General features: G+C 53.5%; 1 protein-coding gene across 1 annotated transcript in view; it reads right to left on the minus strand.

The window, feature by feature from the left end:
* SEMA3G (semaphorin 3G) overlaps positions 1 to 25406 on the minus strand; it is a 56712-nt gene that overhangs the window by 12995 nt on the left and 18311 nt on the right. The window contains exons 2-7 of the mRNA XM_067561173.1: positions 22692 to 22852; positions 17126 to 17188; positions 9062 to 9181; positions 6822 to 6912; positions 6165 to 6281; positions 5566 to 5708 (exon numbers count right to left, since the gene is read on the minus strand). Coding sequence (XP_067417274.1) covers positions 5566 to 5708; positions 6165 to 6281; positions 6822 to 6912; positions 9062 to 9181; positions 17126 to 17188; positions 22692 to 22852 — 695 coding nt within the window. The remainder of the gene's footprint in view (positions 1 to 5565; positions 5709 to 6164; positions 6282 to 6821; positions 6913 to 9061; positions 9182 to 17125; positions 17189 to 22691; positions 22853 to 25406) is intronic.

Below are 25406 nucleotides of genomic sequence, written 5' to 3' on the forward strand. Positions count from 1 at the left end.
CGCCGCCGATTTCGCCGCCGAATCCCTCTCTCACCGCTGCCTATAAACCCTGCTGTCGCCGAATCCCCCCGCCCTTGCCGCCGCCGACAAACCCTGCCGTCGCCTTCCCCCCCTCTGCTGATAAACCCCTCCTCCGCAGTTCCATCCCCCCCTGCCGCCGCCGATGAGAAAGCCTACCGCCGCCGAATCCCCCCCATTCTGCTGGCGAGAAACCTTGCTGCCGCCGAATCTCTGTCCCCAGCCTCCGCTCAAAAGCTCCGTGCCGCCGAATTAACCCCCCCCCCCCCCGCAAAACCCATTCGCCGCCGCTGGGAAACGCGCCGCTGAAAACTGGGAAACGCCGGTAGGGTTTCGGCGGAGAGCATCATTTTTTCCACGGAACCCCGCTATTTTACAGAGTTTTACTCGAGTCAGGTACAGTCAAGTGAAGCGGTACTTGACCCGACTGTACCTGACCCGAGTGGTACTCTGTAAAAAAAGGTTGAGAACCGCTGGTGTAGACCATTGTAGATACTATGGTAATAGGAGCTCTGTAAGGACCTGAGATAGACAGAGAGGGGATTGTTCCGATCAATGTAAGCTAGAGCAGCTGCGTGGCACCTCTGACTTGTGCCAGGAGCTAGGTCAGCCCTAGGATTGGAAGAGGCAGAGACGTAGCTCAGGAGACATTTACTTTCCTCCACGCTCAGCTGTGCTGAGTGTTAGCCCAGCACTGAGCCCTACGTCTGCAAGGCAGGGGCAGCACACTAACCCCCTAGGCCAATTTGTTCTCCAGTGCAGATGACCTATTGCACATGTGCGTGTTCCCTGTGTCAAAGGCATTGTAGGTAGCCCATGGTCAGCCTGTTCTTGTCCCTCCTCCAGCCTCTTGCCCAAAGAATCCCACTCCGTGCAGGGACTGATCGGTCCAATAAATAACCTCTTTGTTCCCATGTCTGACTGTTTATTTCTGTGGCTAGATGGGGAGCAGAGAAGTCTCAGCCGGCAGCGTTGCTCCGTTTGGATGGAGAGCAGCCATCCCGCTCCTCCAGCTCACACTGCTCACAGCCTGTTCCAAAGCAGCTGCTTCCACGCTGTGCCGTGACACCAGCTGACAGATGTTTCTCTTCACCTCCCCAGGATCTCTGAGGCCTGCTAACTCGTGCTTGTGAAAGATGGGGCTGGGAATTGAGCCACCACCTTCCAGGTGCTGCAGCAGTTTCGTCATGGTGCCTCCCCAGCTTTCCTGGCGCCCCCACTCCACTCCTGCTCCTAATTACTAACAGACTTGCAAAGTCTGGAAAGGAAGGGCAGGGCAGATTTCATTTCTCCGGGGCCGGCGAGGTCACAGAGATCGGAAACTCCAGCTCCTCTTCAACAAGGTGCTTCCGACACCGATCATGGCAGGAATACAAGACTAATCCCAGCCCCCGCAGCCGACTCCAAAGCAGGTATATGGATAGCACAGGCAAACGGGCAGCTCAGCTAATGATCCCTGGGCTGGAGATTCGCTTACCAGTAGGGACTGGCAAAGCCAAGAATGGGTTCAGTTTTGTGACGCTCCATTGGTCAAGTCTTGGTGGCATGGCTCCAGATCCATCCACAGGATAAGTGGTTCCGGGTTTGGCCTGTCTTCACCCCAGGTGCTGCATGGAGGCCAGTGGCCAGGCGAATGCAGCAGTGAAATGCATCCGTCTAGATGTTCATTTGGCTATGTCGCCACAGCGACATAAAAAGCTGGACAGCTCCAGGGGGTAGGAAGGTGTATGGGCGTGACATCCTCCTTACCCTGAAACGCTGGAGCAATCCTATCCAACCAGCATGCTGGGCTTCCAGAGGCATGGAGAGCGGGGGATGACCTCCAACGTTCCATGGGGAGGGCAGAGAGGGAGACCACAATCACGTTCCATGTGTGTTACAGCTCAGCCGATCGCACAGCTAATATGCATTCAGGACAGGGCCTCCACTGAGATGCAACACGCATCCATCCCTGCAGATCAGAGTAGGAAGACCCCGGTGATAATGCCTGATCTTCCAGCTTTTATTTCCTGCTGCCAAATCCAGAGCACAGTTCTCACTATCAGCAATGGAAGAAGGAAACCAGAACGTCCACCTGGAAGTTTTCCCACAGCTCCCAAAATATCCTAATTCCCCAGCAAGGAAGAAAACTCTCCCTCCTCCCCAAACAAAAATTGCTGGAAAAAATGTTACCATGAAGATTGAAGATTTTCACCATGGTTAAATTTGTGAAGTCACAATTTCTGGAGGGCAAATAGAGGTTGAGAGGTGAAATGTTGCCACTTTAACACAAGCTGCATTCCTTAGTGAAGCAAAATGTGACCCAGGATGGAATCTGCAAATCCTCAGACAGACGTGGGCCGCAGCTCTGACATGCAGGGTACCAGAGACGGAGTTGGGCTTGGAACCAGCACAGCTGAGCCCCCAGGCAAAACAAGAGACGAGTATAAAGAAGCGACTCTCAATATCTCAAACTCTCACAGGATGGGAAAACCATTCCCACCCAGCTCTGCTGAGCGTAGGACCACAATATGAATAAACTCAACATGGTTCCCCATCCTGAAAGCTGATGAGTCACAATCTAAAAAATTTTCATGAACCGAAAATCCGAAAAAAAAAAAAAAAAGTAAGATCAGGACAGCGGGTTAATCCAAACGTTTCATTTTGATCATTTCAACACCTTTTATTTCAATTTCAAACCTTCTTAACATGGTTTAAAACTTCTTTTTAGTATAAATGAACAAAAATTTCAAAAAGAAAAGTTACTTCAAATAAGAAAATAAAATTTCTCATTTAGAAATGGTCAAAATGGGACGTTTCAACAATTTCCAAAAAAATTTGAATCAGGAGATTCTTGTAAACAGCTTCGGTTTCAAGGAATCAACATTTTCCAACCACAACAACAAAAACAGTCGTCTGAAAGTTCCCAGCCAGCTCTAATTCTCAGCCACGCGTGACCAGACCGCCTCAGAGGTGACTCAAAATCCTTTGCGCCAATTGCAGTGTGCATCAAAAGAGGAGCTGATTCCCTGCAGGACTTCACGCCATGGAGCTGTGAACGGAGCTTTCATTTTCCTAGTTCTGGCTGGAAAAGTCATCTGCAGCCTTGAGAGCGTTACGTGACCCTCAGGCACCAGGCAATAGATATGGAGTGTGAGGCCTTGACTGAATGCTTAGAAAATACAACCAGTGACTTTGAACGTCTCACTCCTGAAACCCAAAAGGAAGGAGAAAACAGCTTTGATTTCACGGCTAAGTCTGGAAGAGCCCGCACTAACGCCCATTGAGGTCAAGGAGGAGACACCATGGGCTTTGGATCAGCTGCTCAAGGCCTGCTCTTTTGGTGACAAACTGCTGAGCCCGCAAGGAGAGCTTTATTCTTGGAATCGGAGTTCAAGAGTTAAAGGAGAGGCTGCTGCATGCCGCAGCTCAGCCACGAAGCACAGTCGTGTGGTTTGGGGCTGCACCGCCAGCAGGCTTCTGTCTACAGGGTGGTTTTATGACCCTTTGCACCTTCTGAGTTTTGGGCTGCTCCAGGGGCCAAAACAGCCCCCAGGGTAAACATGAGCGGCTCCTGGTCATTCAACTTATGGCCTTCTAGGCTGCCCATGGGCTACGTGCAACCCTGACGGTCTACAGCACTCCATGCTCTGGAGGGGGACAATGTAGGCAGTCCTACGCTGGGCCTGGGCTGCGGCAACACCACCGTGGCATTAGCAAAATGCATGGTGCAGACATTGCTGAGCAGATTTTCAAGAGAGCTCAAGCTCCCATAACAATCAGGGCTCCAGCCTCCAACGTTCAAAAAGATGAATAAATGCCCACTGAGAGGGTCTCCCAGCCCACTCCCCCTCCGTGACCCGTCAGTCACAACAGGACTGAAACCTAGTTCTGGGGCAACACCACTGCTGCTGCACCATGGAACGGTGCATTGACTGCGACTAACCAGGCCTGGGCACGGCTTAACCCCTTCCCTGCTGCATGCAGTGCACTGCTGTGCAGACTGGGTGGAGCTCTTTAAAGTGCCGGCATATCCAAGGGGTGGTAACTGCTCCACGGGGGGAAACACGCTGGGCGGGTCAGAAAACACCCAACTCACTAAACGGATTCCACAGTCAAGCCCTTCTTTGCCTCCACTGTTTCTGTCTCCAGCTATCTCCAAGGGCAATGAAACAATATGCTGCAGCAGTGGGCAGCCAGGCCTCCTGCAAGTGCCAGAGCTGGATGGGGCAGAAAGGGTAAAATAATAAGGCCAGGTTCTCATGCCCTATGGCCTTAGCATGCCTCTTTCACTAGGTTGGATATGAAAAGCTATGCATTGCAAACTGGTTCATGCCTTACCCACCTCCACTGGCACTTGGGGAGAGCTCATGGAGCAGGGCGTCTGAATGGAGGCTCAGATTTATCCCACCTTTAGCTCTACATCTATATGCCTCTCAGAGATAACAACAGACCATTATGTTCCACCTTCTCCTGAGGCTGTAGGGACCGGCTCCCCGGTTTCTCGGGCTGCTTGCTGTTTTGTGTAATAATCCAAAAATCACAACATACTCAGGACATTTCACACCCGGATTTGCTACCTATGCACACCATTAAAATGCAGCTGCTCTGGGGTGGAGCATGCACAGTCACACTACCAAATAGCTCAGGAAAAGAACGGAATACTGCACAGAATTAAAAATATAAGGGGAATTTTAGGAGCTGCTCACACTTACCTTGAGAACTGTTACAGCCCCGGGAGCAGCCCAAAACCCGGAAGGTGCACAGGGGTTGTAAAACCTCCCACCAGGCTGAAGCCTGCTAGAGGTGCAGCCCAGAACCAGACCCAATGCTCCAGGCACTGTGGCTTCCTGGCTGAGCTAGTTAGAAAATGGGGACTTTTTCCCTGTGGAAAATTTCAAGTTTTCAGCAAAAAACCCCAGAAACAACCAACTAAAGCCCTGAAATAGTTTTGGCTGTAAATCAAAGAATTTTGATTCTGAAATGTCACCGTGGGGCCTCTAGGGAGTTGTAGCTCAGATGCTTCATGTTCCCATTCTCTTCTAGGGTCCAGTCTTCCTAATAAGACTACATCTCCCAAGATGCATCATGGTCTCACCTCTGTGTGTAGGGGGCAGTGTATCATGGGAAATGAGGTCTGGCTGAGACACCTGGTCCATAGAGGAGAATGGGGAAATGAGGGACTTGAACTACAACTCCCATGAGGGACCGCAGCAGCATTACTGAATTGAAATATTTTGGTATTCGGGGGCAGAGTTTAATAAAAAAAAAAGGTTTTCCATGGAAAGCAGACTGTGAAAAATTGCATCATGTCAAAATCCCAACTTTCCACTGAAAAACAGTTTTAACAGAACATTTTTGACTCACCTTTGACAACTTTACCCAATATTTGCTTTCAGAACAGGGCTATTTACAGGAGGATGGAGGCAAGTAGGAGTAAGGGGATCCCTCCATAGCCCACCGACTAACTCCTGAAGAACCAATAGTGCTACCGGGGACATCCCACCACCCAAAACTCATCAGAATAGTCACTCCAATATCACCACACATCCTCTTCCATGATCTCACCACACAGATTCGTCCAACGCGGCTGAAGATGGCGCGGCCTTTGCCATCGGACTCCATCCCCTTCTCCGTGAAGAAGAAATAGACCTTGTCGTTGTCCCGGTCGTCATTGTCTGGGATCAAGTAGGCGGCCACAAACTTTGGGTCTGTGTGAGAAAGAGCCCAGAGCAGAGCTAGAAGATAATGGAAGGGCAGCATCCAGACCAGTACCGCTCCAAATGGTACACGCCCAGGAGAATCTCTGCTGTGAGAGCGGCTGCCTGGAGATCCCCCTTGTCCTGGCTGCAGACCCCCAAGTCCTGGCTGCAGTAGCAAGCAGGACACACACAGCCAGTCCCGTCAGGCGGGGCATCCCCTTCAGTCAGGAGTTCTCAAATTTGCCATCACATGGGCCACATCTTAGTGGGGCGATTGCACCATAGGCCAGTTCCCTCCCCCACAGTTTGCCATTGGACAGCCCCTCCCTTGACCCACCTGCCCTCCCAGACACCAGGGTGGCTGCAATTTGCTCCATTTAATACCAGACAGCCATGACTTCAGGCTCATGGGTTTTGCCACAGTGGCTCCTGGCTAGGCAAAGTGAAAGAAGGTCGTGCTTTTACCATTGAGCAGGCGCTGATCCGTCTCAGTGCGTAGAGATGAGCGGGACCCCATGCTGCGGAAGATCACCGAGTCCCGGCCCAGGAAGTCTGCAGTGAGGCCTGTGTACAGCTCCCCCCCTGGAAGAAAAGCCCCACAGAGAAAATAAAACCCCACAGCATGGCCCTGTGGACTGCAAATGCATCCTGGAAAAGGAGGGCAGCAACCGGGCAAAGGGGCTGGTCTATATATATGTGCTATATGCAGCAGATGGAAGGTCTATGGCCTGACCCAGGTTAGAGTCCCTGGGAGAGGAAAGAACCTAATCTGGATTCCTACGCCCATCTGGAATGGATCATTGGAAGTGCAGACTTCAGATGCTGGCTCTAGCCAGGGAAAAATCCCAAAGTAAATTTCTAACTGGGTGTACATTACTCCAGGCCCAACTTTGCCGACCAAGAGCTCCATGTCTCATCCAGGCCGGCAGCAGCTGACTCCCAATGTCCCTAATCCCACCTCAGTTACTGATCTTCCATAATCATTTCGCTCCAGTCTGTGCTTTTGCAGCAGGGAGCCAAGTGACTCGAGGTCTCACAGGGGCCTATCAAGGCAGCTCGGTCTTTTAAGCAATGGTCACTTGTGGAGGGTTGAACCTTTTGTTGACCAAGCAGGACACTTACCAGTCAAGGTGCTTGCAAAGGCTCTGTTGGGCTCATGCGGACACTTGCCCCGCCCGTTCTGCACGCTCATGGGATCCAAGCTGAACATGTGCTGGGAAGAGGAAGGATACAAGTCACGGGTGAGGTGAGGAAGAGATGTCACCAGGCTGCCTGGATCAGAGATCTCAGCTGGAACCCCATCCAGAAGCCATGGCTAAGCAGGTGCTCGTAACATGTTGGCAAGTGGCTAGGAATCTGCGGATCATCTATGTGGGCGTAAGATACGCACGGGAGAGGGTGGGATAAGGCATGTGCAACACCAACACAGACTCACTACGCCTCCGTTCCAAATTTGGCCCCATGAGTCTAGTCCTGGCAAAGACATGGGAGCGTGCTCTCCGCCCAATGCTCACTGGGGCACCTGGGGCTCTGGGCAGCTGGAGGCATGGTCTGGCCTGGGCGTTCTACGTCGCCCGACATCCCCACACGGCTGGCAGCGCTAAATGCCATAACCTGGAGTGCTCCTCCACCCGACACAGCACGAGGGGACGCGCCACAGCTGAAGCCTTTCTGGCCCTGCTCCTGAGAGCTTAGTCATTTCCAGTGAGAAGTGAGAAAGTGCCACCAGGAAGGGGCAATTTTGGCTCTGTGGGAGAATTGGCCTGGAATGAACATAGAGAAAAGTCTGCCAAAAATAAAACCATGGTCCTTCAGAACAAAACCCTCCTGCTTTGCACCCAACTCTGCGCCCTCTGGCCCTTGGCGCTGGGGGCACAGGAGAACGAAATGGCTCATGCACTGAGAGCTGGGTCCCCGGCTGGTGTCCATCAGTTTTGCTACAGAGCTGTGCCAATTGACACTAGCTGAGGATCTGGTCTCTGATGTCCAGAGTCCTATTTACCCCTCTCTCTGGGTCCGTCTATGGCACATTGATTTATGGAAAGCTGATTCCCGGCCCTGCTCACCGAGAGTTTTAATAACCAGGCCAGCGCGAGTGGGGAGGTTTGCAGATCTGTTCCCCGTCCCGACCCCTCTTGTAGTGCTGATGTGCTGCACACCTTTTGGCTGCCTTTCCCCCGAAGCAGCCCTTTCATGCAACCTGGATCTGCGCTAGGCAGCCCAGGCTCAGTCTCTGCCCCCACCTGAGCACAGCCACGCCGCAGACCAGCGACCAGGGCCACGCCAGGTCCTGCTGAACAGCTGTGGCACCATGAACAGGGCCCCAATTGTGTTCCAAGCCTGGTGTGACCATGCGTGAGGAGACGCAGGGACAATCACTAGATGATAGAGGCTTTGCTGAAAGGACTCTTTCTCCTCCACACTCGAAGCCTGCAGGGCAGAAGGGGGGTCACTGGGAGGCCAGGCTGATTTACGAGCAGGGGCCTTGGGCATGGAAAGAAATGCCACCCATAGCAATGGCCAGGGCAGGAAGCCAGCAGTGGGCAGGGTGAGGGGTGGGGGAAGCAGCCAGGTGGGTGGAGCCAGGTGGGGCTCACTCTGCATGGGGCAGCTGGGGTTCATGCATCTTCCCTGGGGAAGGCGGTGGCTTGGTTTGCATGGAGCAGCTCTCTCTGCTGGGCATGAAGCCGGCACTGTGTGTGGTCAATGCTGAGTAGACGTAGGCCATCTGCTCATCCCCCTCCCATCCAGGTGGTTTGTGCCAAGCAGGGCAGGTGCCATCCGCGTCCCCTAGCAGGCAGGTGGTTTGCGCCAAGCAGGGCAGGTCTCTCTCACTGACTCTTGCTGGACTCACCCACTCATGCGTCTGCCCCTTCCTTCCTTCCCCCATGCCACCCAGTTCAGGATGGTCTGTCCCTCCTTCCTTCCCATTTCTGGCTCCTTTTCAATCCGCTTCTTCCCCATTTCTCTCCCCATCCCTTGTACCTAGTGCTGAGGGGCCCATGGCTCCGAGAAGCATAAAGAAAGGAATCCCGGTGGGAAAGGGAGTTCGGGCAAAGTTGGGGTTGGAAGAGAATCCGGCACTGCAGCTGGAATCAGCCTTACGGCCCAGCCGAACGTTCTCCAACTCCGGCCCTTGCCAGGACATTGCACAGCCTGGACCAGGCCAAGAGACAGGCCCCGAGTCCCAGCTCTGTGGTGGAGCTGAACATTCTCCAGCCCAGGCCCATCTCACACTCCTGCTATGGCCATGCGGTGCCAGGAAACACAAGGCGACTGCTCTAAGTGCTGGGCTCTCCCCGCTCTCTTTGCCAGCTCACCACAGGGGCTCACGTTGCAGAGGAGACAGTGCCTCTCCTTACCTCGCCACGATGTCCCACGTTGATGAAGGCGCACACAGGGCGGAAGGCCCCCGTCCCACAGGCCAGCAGGTGTGTGCGGTTGAAGGGGTGGAGCGCTCGGACGTAGTTAGCACATTCAGTCTGGAAGAGAGACAGTGGGGAGTGAGGGGTGTTCGACCAAGCGGATCTGTCAGCACATGGGAAGGACTCAGCGCTGCCCTCCTCTTTGCCAAGAGACGTAATGTTCCTCTATGTGTGACGTGGCAGTGGGTGCCTTAGCAATGGATCATTGACAGACACATTGTCAGTCACCACATTGATTAGTTCATTTACTCCACATCCTACCCCTCACGGCGTGGCCAACTCTTGCAATTTTATTCTGTTGCCTGATCAGTTGATTGCACGTTCATTATGTTGATTACTGAAGAATTTCCAGTGGACATTCTGAAGCTTTGCAGGTTTTAGTCCCAAGATCAGGCCCAGCGTTAGAACCACTGTCCAGCTGGCAACCCCACGTGTGTGGCTGCAACACTCATACCTAGGAAAAGCCGTCTATATTTGTAATAGTTTTCTTAACACAGTTTGCAAAGTTACAAACACTCCAACCCAGCAAGGCAGCAAGAGATAACATAGACTGAGTGTCTGTGTGTCCAGATACTCACAGCAGCCCTTGTCAGTGTCAGTCATCATCATCTCCCTCCTCAGCATCAGCATCTTCCTCGTCACCATCACCAGCGATCATCCCCCTGGTATCTCCCAAGGCACACAGGCCGGGATTCAACTTTTATAATGTGTTGTGCTGATGCCACAGTACCTAATGCATATTCCACTGGGGGTTTCAGCCCCTTTTCCTTATCATAGAAGATGAGGGTTGGAAGGGACCTCAGGAGGTATCTAGTCAACCCCCTGCTCAAAGCAGGACCAACCCCAACTAAATCATCCCAGCCAGGGCTTTGTCAAGTCACACCTTAAAAACCTCTAAGGATGGAGTTTCCTCCATCTCCCTGGGTAACCCATTGCAGTGCTTCACCACCCTCCTAGGGAAAAAGTTTGTCCTAATATCCAACCTAGACCTCCCCCACTGCAACTTGAGACCATTGCTCCTAGTTCTGTTACCTGCCACCAATAAGAATGGCCTAGCTCCATCCTCCCTGGAACCCCCCTTCAGGTAGTTAAAGGCTGCTATCAAATCCCCCCTCACTCCTCTCTTCTGCAGACTAAACAAGCCCAGTTCCCTCAGCCTCTCCTTATAGTCTTGTGCTCCAGCCCCCTAATCATTTTCATTGCCCTCCTCTGGACTCTTTCCAATTTGTCCACATCCTTTCTGTAGTGGGGAGCCCAAAACTGGACACAATACTCCAGATGTGGCCTCCCCAGTATAATCACTTCCCTCGATCAATGCTGGCAATGCTCCTACTAATGCAATCTGTATTTCCTCACCCTACTAATGTCGGGGTGCCCTTCTCCCATGAGTTACTAGTCCATTTGCCTCAAACTTATTAGCATAAGTGTCAACTGGTTACCATGGCATTCGTGTGGTCAGACATCTGCTGATGTTCCTGACTTAAAACGCCTCAAGCTGCTCTAAACTGGTATCTCGTGGCTACCTGTCAGCAGCTCAGTCACTACAGTGTTCTAACTTGTGCTGTCTTATGATCTTGGGTCACCCTTGGTTAGCTGCTTAAGGCTTTGATTGGTTTGGCTAAGCTATTGTTTTACAGGCCTGGAGTCTTGCTGGCTCCTCGCATTACTACTGCCTTCCCAAGCAAATAGCTGTAAGTGTAGGCTACAGTTGCGAACCTTGCCATATTTGGTGTTTTTCTGAAAGCCCCCAGCTCCTAGAGTCATGGGGTTATGGAAGGTCTCAGCTTGCATTTAATCAGAGTCAGCCTCCAGCCCTCCCGGCTGCAGAGAAAACGCGACCCATCGAGGCTGAAGAATTAGACGAAAACAAACACGCACCCAACGTGTACTAATCTAAAACCAGCTCGTGCTCTTTAAGGCAATCGCATGATATTCCGAGGGCTGACTCATGAGTTTTGAGCGCGTGGAGATGGCAATGCTGCGCATGCAGCACTGCCACGTGACCCTTAGGTGAGCCCACAACCAGCCGGACACTCTGCTGTGAGCAGGGCTGCCCAGCAGCTGACAATGCAGCTTCTTGGCCTCTGGCCTGGGATGTGGCAGACCCAGGTTCAAGTCCCCGCCCTACTGATTCAGGGCTGAGCTCTTCACCCCCAAATCAGCAACTTGAACCTGGGGCTCCCAGAGCAGGGTGCAACACCCTCCCCCCAGCTATAAAGTGAGAGGCTCTCTCATTTAATGGAAAGCGATCAGTCTAGGCAAAAATGTTTCAACTAGCTCTGCTTGGGAAAGAGCTGGCCAGCGAGCGGACAGAGCAAGATATTGGCACTGCTTTCTGCAGCTGTGCATTTACCCTTTGTGTCTACAGAGCAGAGCGATGAACTGAATGAGTCCCAGTGCGTTACGTCCACGAACCAGAACAACTCCATCGCTGAAACGAGCTCCACCCTGCTCCCACGCAGTCATCCGCTGACCAGCTCTTGGAAATCTCCCATCGCACTGGAGATTGCCCAGCAGCTCCTCCTCCCTTCGAGCAGTCCCTTGCTCTGGGGCACAGAGCAGGAAGCAATACGTGCTCACAGCTGGGAAGCTAGGACAGGAGTTCTACTGTCATGCTGGGCTCGCTTCATTACTACAGGGAGCGCCACCATTCAAGGTCCCTGCCCCTTCCTAACAGAACAATAGAATTCCCTGGAGGCACATCCCTGCACCAGCTTCTCAAGTCCAATGATCCTGAGGTCACATGAGCCCCATGCCCCGGCACTGTCTGACTGCTTGCACAGGCAGGTTCCTCTATTAGCGCTCTGGTCGCTTGGCACGTATCCCATTCCCCGCCACTCCAGCCCAAGTGACTCCTTCCCCAGCAGACAGTTCATCTCATCCCCCAGCCCATTGTCGTATCTCAGGCCAGGAAGTGAGGTCTTCATATTGCTTTGTGAGGTGGCTTCCTGTATTACCCCAGAGGAGCCGCAGACAAGGCATTCTGCAGGCAGGCCAGCGCGGAGGGAGGCCCAGGGAGACAGGCTAAACCCAGCAGTCTGGCTCAGCGGGACTGAGGAGCTAGAGGCTGAGCCTGGCTGGCTCCAGCTGGCCCGGGAGGGTGGCAGAGGATTGTGGCCCAGACGCTCAGCTAGTGTAAATAAGCACACATCCAGAAGCTGTGCTGAGCTAGCCCGGCTGAGGATCTGGCCCCTGCACATCAATTCAGGGGAGAGAAAAAAAAATGACCTCTATTGGTAAGGGATCCCATGTCTCCTCCCTCCCACATTTCAGGCCACCCATGGGCTCTTGGCTGGAGCGTGGTGCTGGATTGCTCCCTTGTTTATGGAGGGGCAGTGAACAGGGAGGTGTCCCCATCCACCCGGTGCTGATGCTGAGATCACTGACTGGGCAGCTCTCCACTGGGGGCAGTGGCAGTGCATGCTCAGATCCTGTTTCCATCGCAGCACGTGGGCCTTACTATGAGGTGTAGGTAGGTGCTTTATTCTTCAAACACAACACTCCTGACCCAAGCAGGCTGCAGAGACCCAGGGACCTCTCCTCTTCTTTGCATCACTTACCCCTGCTTCAGGATCTGCCACAGCAACAAACTAGCTTCCTACAACTTTCTCCACCTGAGCTTTCTCAGCCCTTTTATGGGAAACACCTGACCCCTTTCCCAGTAGGTCTGATGAGTCAACAGGGCTGGCTAGCCCGGGCCCCCTGGCCCTTAAAGGAGCAGACAACCCTGTTACAGTAGAGCATGATGCAGAGCATACCATTTTGACCAAGAGCATGAAAGGAGGGGGACAAATTCTCCCCTACTCCATAACAACAAGCTCTGTAACATGCTCTGGTGGGTCAGATCATACTTCCATGAAGTCAAGCCCTTTGCTACTGCATGAAAAGCATTCACGGTACGTTTCCCTGCTCACTCTCCATCCACCTGTCCTCCTTGAATGATCTGAAAACTCGGGGCGGAAATTCTCAGGCCACTGCCTGGAAACCACCATTTAGTCTCCGCCAAGGGCTGGTGCCATCAGCCTGATGCAGACACACGACCTGGTCGGCACAGCATTTCCTCCTGCTCCCATGGAGTGCTTTCTGGAAAAGGGGAACGGGGGAACAATGGCAGGAAGTGAAGGAGACGGACATGCACAGCCGTCTTCTGGATGAATTAGTCATTTAAAGGGGAGGCTGGCTAGTTACGTGGGGGAGGATGATAAACGGCCTTTCAAGACTGCCCTGGATTAATTGCTCCCTTTTCCGGAGCAGCGATCTCCTGGCTGATAAGCACTGAGAGACCAGGGAGACTGTCAGAGCATCCCCTGAAGGGCTCTAAGTCTCTATCCATCTGGCATGGCTCACGAGGAACCAACTGTGTTGCTTTGCACAGCTGAGATCAGTCATTCTCCCCTTGTGTCTTTCTTCAGCCCCTCTCTCCACATCCCTAGCAAACCGCACATACTACACCCCTCGTCCTGGAGCTGAAACGTTCAGAAGCGCTCAGTGTTAACCTAACTAACACATTGGAGTCACTGATTACAAGCATGTTGGCTCTTTAGCTCAACCTGTCGTAACACCTGCTTTTAGTTCTGAGGTCCCTGGTTCAGTGTGACAACCATCACAGCTGCACAGTGAAAAGAAATATAACTGGATTATATTTCCTTCATCCCTCAGTTTTATGCATCATGAGCCATTTCCTTAGGACAGTGGGGCTGGGGTGGTGACAAAACAGCTTTGGTTTGAATTTACTCCTGAAAGCGAGGTGCCAATGGTTATTCTTCTTAAAAGAAATTCAAAATATTGTCACGAAATAACAGGTCATCTCAAGTAACCTTGTTTAAGAGAGAGGAAATCTACCTGCATGTCCTAGGGAAATAGACAGAGATACTTCCTTATTGCTAGAGGAATGGAATACCATTTGGAAGAACGCGGACAGTCCATTTCCATCTGCATCTCTGCTCCAAGCCTTATATTATCCACTGCATAAAGAACTGTGGATTCCAGTTATTGCAGTCAAGTGATTCCTACCAGAATGTTGCTATAGGGCCAAATCCAGACTGGGGCTGGATACCTGAAACTCCCAGGCTTAGCTCACTGTTTGTAAAGCTTTGAGATCCACTGCTAGGGCCAGGCTACAGCATAAAGAAACACAACCTGGAAATCCATATACCTATTGGACAAGAGTGTGGGAACACTGTTCAATAAGAAAACAGCCCACTCTGTGTATCAGCTGGAGATGGGCAGACCAGTTGCTAAAAGAGAAGAACCAGATGAGACCTCAGTTCTAATCTCCAGCTGATCCAAACCAGAACCTCCTATTACATTTGGGTAAGTACCCCATTTTCAGACTGCTTCCAGGGATTCCCGCTTTGGCTGAAATTCTTCAATCTCTTCTGAACCAGCTTGTATCGTTACATCGTTACATCTTACTAGCTGCGGGGTGCCGTTGTGGTTCCTCTCTCTCTGTTGGAAATCCATGCTTGCTGGGGAGAGGGTACTGATTAATTAAAACAAGGGCAAAAGAGTTGAAGGATTAGATTTTGGAGGGAAGACAGATGGGGTTGGAGAGAGAAAGAGAAGGGAGACTTCCGATCATTTGGATGTGGATCTGAAACTCTCAGGGATTCTCGGAACTGATGCTCCAGCCTTTCTGAGCTGTGCCTCTTCTTGTTAGCAGCAGCAGACCCCAGACTAAAACAGTTCCCATATCAGCCACAGAACCCCTGCCAAACAGGGAGAAAAGCAGCCAGAAGCTGATAAGTGCAAAATCGTAAGGAAACTGCAGCAGTGAAAAGCAAACAAGAACTGTTGAATGAGGAGTAGGGAACACAAGGGAAATGGGTAAACATGTAAAGAGAGGGGAGCAGCACAAGGCCTTGATGGACCTGCCTGTGAAGTGAGTGGAAGGAATTAACCCCATAAATTACAAATCTAAGGAAATGCTGGTATTTTTAACACACTGGTTACGAAACACCTGACTCACCCTGCTGCTGGTAATTACAGCATGAGCGTCACTGGGGAAAGGGAAGTATTTTTAACTCCATCCGTTCAAGCAGCAGTCAGATCTGATGAGTGTGGCTTGTCTGTAGCTGCTAGCGGCTTGTGAATTCCACGAACCCAGTGTCAGAACTTACCACCACCACCCCGTGCTCTGCTTCATGATGGTGTAAGCCCCCTTCTCCCTGCTCCACTGAGAACACAGAGGTTCAGCCACCTTCTTTGTGGTCCAGCCGTTGGTTTCTCAGCCTCTCTGCTGTTTATTTTCCCTCTGTAGAAATCTCTCAAAGAGCAAGCGCTGGGGGAACGGAAGAAGGCCGCCTCAGGGCCTGGATCCATTGGTGAAAGCTTGCAAAATAAACATGTGGAGGCCAAACTGAGTGACAGCCACTCCTGGGAGCAATTAACGTTGGGATGGACTATCAGCAAGGGGCTCTCCTGCCGCCTCACTCCCTCCATGGCCTCAAATTGTGGTTTCAAAATAACTATTTGTAAGAGGCGGGGGGGAACAGTCAGGGGAAGCAGGGAACTGAAATCTGTCAAACGCCGTCCAGCCAAGAATCCCACCAGCTCAGCCCTGACCGCCGGCTCCTTGCTGCTCACGAAGGACCACGTTCTGCTCTTCATGGCCATGAGCCAAAGACTACGGAAGCCAATGGAAAGGCTCCTATTGACCTCCCTGGGCTTTGGATCAGGACTTAATCGTGCAGTGCACACTGCTTCCCAGCAGCTGAGAGCCGATTTAGTTCACTCCCTGCGTTGGTTCTGTACTAGGCCCCATCCTCATCTCTCCAGCCGAGACCACTCGCCACCTCACCCACGGCTGTTCTGATGGGGAGACACCATAAGTACTGGCAGCTGAGAATGTCCCGGCTCTTGCATGTATGGAGGGTGCAGGAAGCTCACAGTTCCAAGGGATGTGCTTATGCTGTATTCAGGAAGTGTGACTGCAGCACGTCTAGACATACCTGAGCTAGTTTTGATCTAGCCAGCTCAAAGCTAGCTTGGGTATCTACACATGCTGCAATCAGACCTTGCGACTGCAGTGCAGACACATCCAAAGCCTGGCTTCTGGTCTGCATTCACTAAGCAAACTGTCTGCTTTCCACGTACAGGGCTCCAAACTGTTCTGCTTCCAATTCTGTGGTTAAAGTCCTGCATTGGGACTCAGGAGATTTAAATTCAGTTCCTGGCTCTAATACCAGCTCCTTGTGTGACCCTGGGCCAGTCACTTAATTGCTCTGTGCCTCAGTTTCTCCATCTGTAACATGGGGATAATAATCTTTCCCCGCCTCAGAGGGGGTTTGTGAGGCTCAATCCATGAATGATGGTGAAGAGCCCAGACGTGACAGTGAGGGGGGCCATATAAGAACCTAGACACGAGCACAGAACGAGTAAACAACTTATCCAAGGCCACACACGGCGAGCTGTGAACACACCATCCCAGTTCCATGCATTATCCCCCAGACATGTCCCCTACCGATGGGAAGGAGAGCCATACCCCCAGACTATTGAAACAGTCAGCACCTCTTCAAATGCACAAACCCAGGGCAAGGCCAAGTAGTCAACTGCTTGTTATAGTCTGCAATCAGACACATAACAGAGGGACTCCACCCCAGAAGCAGCATCAGAGCAGCAGCCACTCAGGATGGAAGGGTGAGTAGGGCTATAACACACAAGGGGTGAGCTGAATCCTGGTAGGAAGATCCGATCATTGTTTAGCGACCAGAAAGAGGTGAAGGGGCCAAGGACGAGCAGAGAGCTGCTGGGGCTCACTCAGCCTTCAGGCCTTGACAGCAGGGAAGTCAAGGAGGCAGGAAAAGGGCCCAGAATAGGACATCTCCATCCCTGGAGACGGGAGGGAGTGTTGGGGGCGAAGGGGGCTGAGGGTGAGACACAACCAACCCCATTATCTCCTTTTTTGTCAACTAGAAGCGTGTGGAAAAACAAGTCAGCACAACCGAGGTGAAATCCAAAGCGAATCCATCGGGAGGTTTTAGGAGGAACAGGGGGACTTACCGCTGGGTCCTTCCCCTTCTGAAAACACTCTTCCTTCTGCCCAGGGAGAGGCGGCCAGTAAATCTGAAAGAGAAGACAGGAACCTGAGGCCACGTCACTCTGGGGACAGAAGCAAGGGGGAACTGAGGAAACTGGTACCAGGCAAAGTTCCTGGGGGCAGCACCCCGTGGGAATCCACATCCTCCGAGCGGTGCCTGGAGCCTAGAAGGATCTGGGATGCTAGGACACTCGGACGTTCAACCTCTGATTTCTGGACTGGGGCAGCGTATCAGGAAACAAAAGCTTTTCACAGCTTACTCTTCCCTGAAAGCCGACAGAAAAGGCTCACGGCTCGTAAACGTTAAGGATTAATAGAATGGGCAACGGGTGGGAGTAACACAGGCAGTGGGTGGGCAGGGTTCCTGCCCCATCGGCTCTGCCAGCGCTCCCATATCCCGCCCTGTAGCATCCCTGCTATTCTAACGTTGGGGTCCCAGCCACTTCCTCCCCAGTTTTTGGTCAGAAGCTGTTTTCACGTACACAAGTCACGCCGCTGGCTTCAATGGAAAGATCCCAGATTTATTCTGGTGTAACTGGACTCACTTTCCCCCCGTTTGTCGGTAACCCTGGCAGATATTTATCTGAGCCACCGAGGGATTTGTACATTTGTCTGACAGTGACCTCACCGATGCTGCTAGGCAGAGAAAAGTGGCTAAACGAGACATATTAATTTTTTTAAGAAATGAGAGCCCCTCCTCACCTTCCCGTCCCCCCGGGGAGGTCTCCCACCCTCAGAGCCACAGCTCCAGAGATAGAGCCACACAGCATGGTTTATCTTTTGCCATTTGTCTAAATTACAGCTGACAAAGACGTCAACTGAACCGAGGGGGGCTGGGACACTTGGAAAGCCTCCTTCTAAAACGGCTGCCAGGAGCTGAGCTGTGCTAATAAAATAACACTTGGGCTCAGTTCCGCAAAGGTATGTAGGCTTCTGACGTCCCGGAGAGAGACAAGGTGAGGGAAGTCATATCTTTTGTTGGACCAGCTTCCGTTGAGAGAAGAGACGAGTTTTCCAGGGAAGCTCAGGGCCTGTAAAGCTCGAAAGCTTCTCTCTCTCGCCCACTTAAGTTGGTCCAATAAAAGACATTACCTCTCCCAGCTTGTCTGTCTCATAACCTGGCACCAGCGTAGCTACCCCAGCACGGCAGGCATTGATTTACATTACTTGCCAGCCTAAAGGTGGGGAAACTGAGGCACAGGGCGTGGCTGTGACTTGTCACGGGCCCCCCCGGGCAGAATAGTGGCGGAGCTGGGAACAGAGCCAGGTTTCTCAAGCCCCAGTTTAGAGTGCTAAAGGATAATTAAACCATCTGGAATACGAGCTTCAGTACCACAACAGCACTTTCCATTCACACAGAGCTTGTCATTCAAAGGAGGGTACCACTGCCCCTGTCTACACGTTTGCCAAAAGCCACAGAGCAAGTCAGTGACAGAGCTGGGAACAGAACTCAGGAGTCCAAGTTCCCCCGTCACACCCTCTAACCACTATACCATACTACCCCCCGGAATGGGCCCCTATGAGCCACAGGAAAATGCCCCATGGTGGAAGCACCTGTGTGCGTCTCTGAAATGCAGCTCTGCGGTGTGTGTCTGAGCTGGGCCTGGGCGTGAAGCGTGCGCGTTGTGAGGTGAGGTGTGAGTGTATACATCCCCAGCGCGCTGTGGGTGCGGGAGGTGCACATGCCTGCGTGTGTTTGCATCAGAAATGGGTCCACGTGGCAGAGGGCTGGACGCACCGGAACAGAGGCTTTGTGCGTGGTGGGAGCGTCTCAGCACGTGCACAGGGGACGTGGTTTTCCTTGCAGTGTCTGTGTGTGTACTGGTGAGCCAGAGAGTGGGCATGTGTGTGACCGGGTGGGTGCCCGACGGGTGAGGCAGGCTGTGTGCACGTGTGATTAGAGAGAATATCGGATGAAAACACCCACGTCAGCGTCTTCCCCCTGCCAGGCCTTGCTGAATCGCCAGCAGCCTCGCCGGTGCCGCCACTGCTCAGAGCGAGGGCAGGCAGCGTACGCAAGCCATGACCTCTTCTCCGTGATCCATCCCATTGCAGAGACATTGTATTTCCCTCCTCTGCTGTACACATCACCGAGGCAAGGCCCTGGGGGCCACGCCAGCTCTCCGTTTGGCCTCACAGGGTTTCCAGTCACTGTCCTCAGGCAGGAATCCCCCTGCTACCAGCCCCTCCAGTAGGAGAGACGAGGAGAGCGGTTGGGTCAGGAGAACCCCACATGACCCAGGGGGAAGTTACCACGTACGGACCCAAAGCCTTCCAATGTGGGGTTATAGCCTGCATCGCTCTGCCAGTCTCCAGTCTGAGCCATCTTCCCTCCCCACCCTGACATCGCCTGTGAGCTCAGGGATTCAGATGCCAACCCTCAGAGGGGTTTCCGGACGGGGCCTACGACCAGCCAGGTAATTCCATGTGGTGGATGAGCGCGAGCACTGCGGAGGAGGGGTTAGCCCTGCCTGGCTTCCGGGCTCCTCGCAGGAGCGTGCACAGCACACGGCAGGGGTGGGTTCTCTCCCTGGCACAGCGACTGCATGGCTGCCACCGACTTCTCCCCTTCTAACGAGGCTTGAGCCGGCACAAGCGCCACAGCTGCCGGTCTGAGCCCCTGCAGTCCTGTTCCCTTGCACTGATTTGGAGGGGACCAGGTTTGGGAGGAGCTGGCGATGAATGGGAATGTGCTTAGCTTCTGGGCGAGGGCCTGGCAGTTCTGCTCCTGCAACGCCAGCCTCTCATAGTCAGGCTGCACCACAAATGGACGTCAGCCCGAAGATGACACTAGCAAGTGCTGGTTGGTCTCCCTGGGCTTCCTATCAGACTGTCCCGGCAACAGGCTCCGTCTCTGACCCTTAGAGTCATCTTCCCATAGGGCGAAGGAGGAATTCACTCCACACTGACTCCCTGATCTCCCTGCCCCAACATACTGCTCTGCTAACGGACCTCAGTCTGTGTCTAGGAGGATGGCCCTGCCCACCGCCACGTGGGATTTCAGCCCTCACGTTGGCTTCCTTTTGTGCCCCGAGGGGCCAGAGGAGAAGTTTGGCCAAGTTATGGCTGATGGGTTACTTTCCACCACAGCGAGAGCTGTCACCAAGCCAGCTGGTTGCATGAGGAGTTCGCAAGGGGTCAGCCCCAGGAATGTGCATGGATCGTAACGCCAGGCCTGCTCTGACCCCTTCTTGGCTGTGGAGAAGTTCAGACCCAAACCTGGCCCTCAGTTACCCAGTTCAGATCTCTCCCTAGAGCACGCTGACACAGAATCCCAAAACCAAGCATCCCTGGGCTCTGGGGAAGTTCACGTGCGGATTCAATTCGGGAGCCGAACTTCCTGCCTTGACACCACCGCTCATCAGTGCCTAGTGAAGGGCTCGGTTCGGATCATACACCCAAAGGCTCGGCTGATCATCCACTTGCCGCCCTTAGCTATCCAGAACTCTTCAGTCTGCAGACGTGGGCTGGAAATCTCATGAGAACAGCTTCTCTTGTGAAACTGGCAGCACTCCGGCTTCTAAAAGAGCTGAAAAAAAACCACTCCAAGAGCAGCCTGCCTCTCTGCCTTGTGTCACGCTAGCCTCCACGCCTGGCCTGGCAGTGCAGAGACACCGCACGATGCCCCCCCACACACACAATGGAGGGAAGTGCAGCTGGGTTTGGCGACGCTTCAGTGGGGAGCTATTCCCACTTGGAGCGCCTTTGGGGCGAGTTGGGGCTCTCTACGTAACAGACGTGGAAGGCAGGAAATCAGGACCTCATCAGCTGAGCGAGGAGCAGAACTCATCAGGTGAGAGCCGGGGAGGGAGATGGGGGTGGGAGCAAGAGGGGTGTTATTATTTTCTGTCTGTTGGCAGAGACCACGGCCCCTGAGCTATTAAAACAATTCTGCTTCCGTCCAAAAATGCCTTCAGCCCACTTAGTTCTGGGGGCGTCAACGCGATGAGGTGGCGGCTGTTTATTTACTCTAATAATGCGGTTGAAAACAGGGGACATAGCCGGGTTGCCAATGGCAGACGCCTACAGCTCATGATTCAAGGCGTGTCAGTCCCCGGGCTCACAGGAAGAGGAGGAAATGAGATCCAATTGCATGGACTTCCCTCGGGGACCCTCCCTCTCACTCGGTTTCTTATGGCAGTGGGGCGGGGAGCTCGCAACCTGGCTGATGGAGAGGTTTCCTCCGGTCCCCCCCTCCGAAGGAGAGTGTGCTGGCTGAGCCGGACCCAGAGATGGGCTTCCCAACCCTTCTGTCAGCAGGTCTTCAAGAGAGGGTTCAGGGACAGAGGGAGGAGGCGTATACTGTGGTTAGGGTCCAAGGATCAGCTCCAGGGGAAGAGATAGGGCTAGGCTGGGGGATAGCCCTCCCCCCAGCTGGGGGGAATCTGGGGAGTATAGCTGGGAGACCCACTGATCCTGCTTACACTCAGCAGGCTATGTGGGGATCTAGGCCAACATGCCAGTCAAAGCTCAGTAGGCAACGGACCAGTGAGGGAAGCAGTGGCACGGAGTCAGATGGGAGAGGGATCCGTCGTGGCTGAGAAGCAATGAGCCCATGTTGCAAAAATCTGGCTGGAATTCTCCTCCTCTGTAGGGAAATCAGTAACATGGAAGGCAGGCCACAGCAAGGCCGGGCAGCAAAGGGAGCGTCTGGGGAGAATTTGCCCATCACAAACTCACTGAGCGTTGAGGGTGGGGTTTGCAAAGTGGGCTAATTCTGCTCTCGCTGACGGCAGGGAGCTCTGGGCCCGCTGACGTCAAGGACAAAGCTTCCATTGACTTCTCCAGGGCCAGGATTTCGCCATGGCATCTCGGCAGTGCCTGCCCCCACATCCCCTTTCTTTTTTGCCATCCCCACCTGCACTAGTTTAGCTTTGGCCCAGTCACCAAATGGGCCAATTCATCCCGAGGGTTCCAGTGACTGCTGCAGTCTGACCGCATGGCCTGTCCTTCCAGGCTGCTGATTGCATTCAGTTGCAGGCTAACCCCTGCAGGCTGCAAGCCTCCCCATATGTGCCCCCAAATTCCATTCAGTGTATTGTTTCTGGCCCCTCTTCCATGAGCTCTCTCCGCGGCCCCATGCCCCCGGAAGGTCCCCAGCGCTGCTCTGCGTGCCAGGCCTCCTGGGCGGCTCAGCTTACAGCTCCTTCGTGGGAAGGGCTCCGTCAAGATGCAAACTCCTGGGCAGGGGTTCCTGGGGGGCCGCAAGTCAACACGCTCAGCAAGAACGGGGGGCCAAACGGAGTTCAGGAGCAAGCCCACACTGAGTCAGCCTCATGGATGACAGTAAAGTTAGCGATGGGCAGTGCCAAGGAGAGCCTGGCACATGCTAATGCCTCTGGGCTCTGCCAACACACCTCGGTACCGACCCGCAGTCCCCCTCCTATTCTAATTCTAGCTTCCCCACATCTCACTCCTGATCCCTGACCACGTCTGGCTTTCCAGCCCTGTGGCCCATGCATTGTGTGCACAGTGTGGAGCGGTACAGCCGCGCTCCCCCAAACAGGGGCAGAGAAAGAGGGCATTTACCTCCTTGGTGTCCATGCTGGGTCGATCCAGCCGCAGAGAATAGAGCGCATCTTTTCCCCCGACGAAGAGCCGGTCGCGGTATTCATCCAGATACAGGGAGCGGAAGTCTAGGAAGCCCCGGTGGCCAAAGAACAGCACGGAGCGGTTAGCAGCCAAAAGATCTGAGGGCAGAGAACAAGCAGAAACTACTGGTGACGTCACAGCACATGGGGGCACACGGCACTGATCCCCCACCTTCACCTGTCTGCCAAACCAGCACAAATCACACCCGGCTCACTTACCCTCCTAGGACGCTCCATGATAACCAAGCACTACAGCCTCAGGGCTGCTCTAATTTACCCTTTGTTTCCCCTGGCCCGCTACATGCCCTAAACAGTAGAGAACAGCCCAGAGTGTAATCTAGATTCCTTCTCCTGCCAGGGCGTTCCTGGCTGGAGTGGGTGAACCGAGTTGGATCCAGTGCGAACTGATCTGAGCCTCGACCCCAAAACTCCAGCCACACTTGAGCCCGTTGGTCCCAGCTCCTGCCAGGACTGGCAGCCTACTTTTGCAGCTTTGCATGAGGTTCTGCCCTTGGGGGTACTCACTGCAGCAGAGTCTCCCGACCTTTTGGGGTTCACCCATTGTTAGTTTCACGCCCAGCCCGGCGCACCAGGCCCTCAGTGCAGCTGGGCGTGCTCATTGCACTTAGTGTGAGGGGCTAGGAGCCATCATCAGCCGGGAGTGTGGACAGGAGGGAAATTTACTGCTGATAAAAGGCCTGAAGATAAATGTCCTATGAAGAGTCTGTCAGCACATCAGCGATAAAACTCCCCTCCGCAGCCAGCCCAGGGCACGGGACAATCCCAGGGGCTGCTGGGAAGAGGATCTGAGGCCCAGGAGTGTGAGGAGCCCATCACGAGGGGGAGAAGACGACAGTGCACCAAGACAGGGGTAATGGGCTCCCTGGGGCGGGGCTGGGGACTGGAGAAAGGAATTACCTGCTCAGTATAAACCCGTATGCCTGCTGCTGCCTGCCCCAACCTGCTCCCATATGCCAGGCAAGAGGATAAAATTCACACACAGCACATGCATCACACACAACCCTACACACATCCCCATGAACACACACCCACCTACACATGCAGAGCTTCTGTCCTGTGCACACTTACCTATTAACCTTACCGGGGCCATAAATCCTGCCCCTTGCAGCGCCCTCTCGTGACCCAGAGCACTGGCATGCCCTGGGAATGTGCCCCTGCCCTGACTCCTCCGGGGAGGAATCTCCTTACTCCTCAGCCCTCACCCTCCCAGACAGGATAACCCTCCCCAGGATCTGCCACCTCCTTAGAGACACGCATCGCATCTTCCATTGCCAGGGAACTACCACGTGTGTGCCAGTCACGGGAAGTAACGAACATACAAGCTGGGGAGTGAATGAGACCTGGGCCCATTGACAGTGCTAGGCTCCGTTTAAAGCTAGATTAGAATCGATAACCTCGCCGCAAATAGTCAGGCGCGTTCTCGTCCCCAGGTTGGAGCAGCCAAGAGACGGAGGGCAGGGAGAAGAGCTGTTCTGATCTGTCTTGCTGCCTGGCATGGGCTCCCCAGTGCATTCCTCTGCATACTTAGTGAAGAAACAAGCAGCCTAGAGATTAGGCGTATGGAGCCTGTGGTGACTGTAAGAACACGGGAATTCGGAGTGCGGAAGGAAAGACAGAGACTTGAGGCTTGCCACAAACCAGCCACTTGCCAAAGACAGACACAGCCAGCTTCCGATTAAGGATTCTAGTCTTCCAGGCATTTCCTCTACCAGGAAGTGTGGCAATTGGGCTACCCACTAGAGGGCATTCAGAGCCCTGTGGGCACACATTACTATGTTACTGCCCCCGCCGTCCACAAGAACCTACAGTACACAAGTAACCAAGGAATGGGGAAGGACCAGGGATGCCCTCTGGGAGACTCGACTTTAAGGCCAGAAGGGACCAATATGATCATCTAGTCTGACCTCCCGCACAACGCAGGCCGCAGAATCTCACCCGCCCTCTCCTGTAATAGATCCTTAGCCTCTGACTGAGTTACTGACGTCCTCAAATCGTGGTTTAAAGACTTCAAGGTAGAGAGAAGCCACCAGCCAGTGACCCGTGTCCCATGCTGCAGAGGAAGCTGAAAACCCCCAAGGGTCTCTGCCAATCTGCCCGATCCCGACCCCCAATACGGCGATCAGCCTAACCCTGAGCATGGGGGCCAGACTCCCCAGCACGACACCCAAGAAAGAATTCTCTGGAGGAATTCGGAGCCCGCCCATTTAACATCCCATCACAGGCCATTGGGCATATCTACCACCAGTAGTCAAAGACCAATCGATTGCCAAACTAGGCTGTGCCATCAGACCTTCCTATCCATAAACTCACCAAGCTCAGTCCTGAAGCCAGCTTGGTTTTTTGCCCCCACTGCTCCCCTTAGGAGGCTGTTCCAGAACTTCACTCCTCTGATGGTTAGAAACCTTCGTCTAATTTCAAGTCTAAACTTCCCGATGGCCAGTTTATATCCATTTGAAGGTCTTCCTCCTGGCACCGCCCTCCCCTCATTCTGCTCCTTTGGCCCAGGGGTTTCCTGGCAAGCTGGCAGCACCTCTCAGGGAATCCACTGTCCAATGGCGATTTCTCAATCCTCCACGATTCCTTATTCTCTCCGGGATGCGGGACGGGGAACAGGCTGCATTTGGCACGATGG

Source organism: Emydura macquarii, unplaced genomic scaffold (assembly GCF_026122565.2).
Source record: "Emydura macquarii macquarii isolate MOO-44397 ecotype Brisbane River unplaced genomic scaffold, CSIRO-AGI_Emac_v2 contig_2369, whole genome shotgun sequence".
NCBI classification, from domain to species: domain Eukaryota; kingdom Metazoa; phylum Chordata; order Testudines; family Chelidae; genus Emydura; species Emydura macquarii.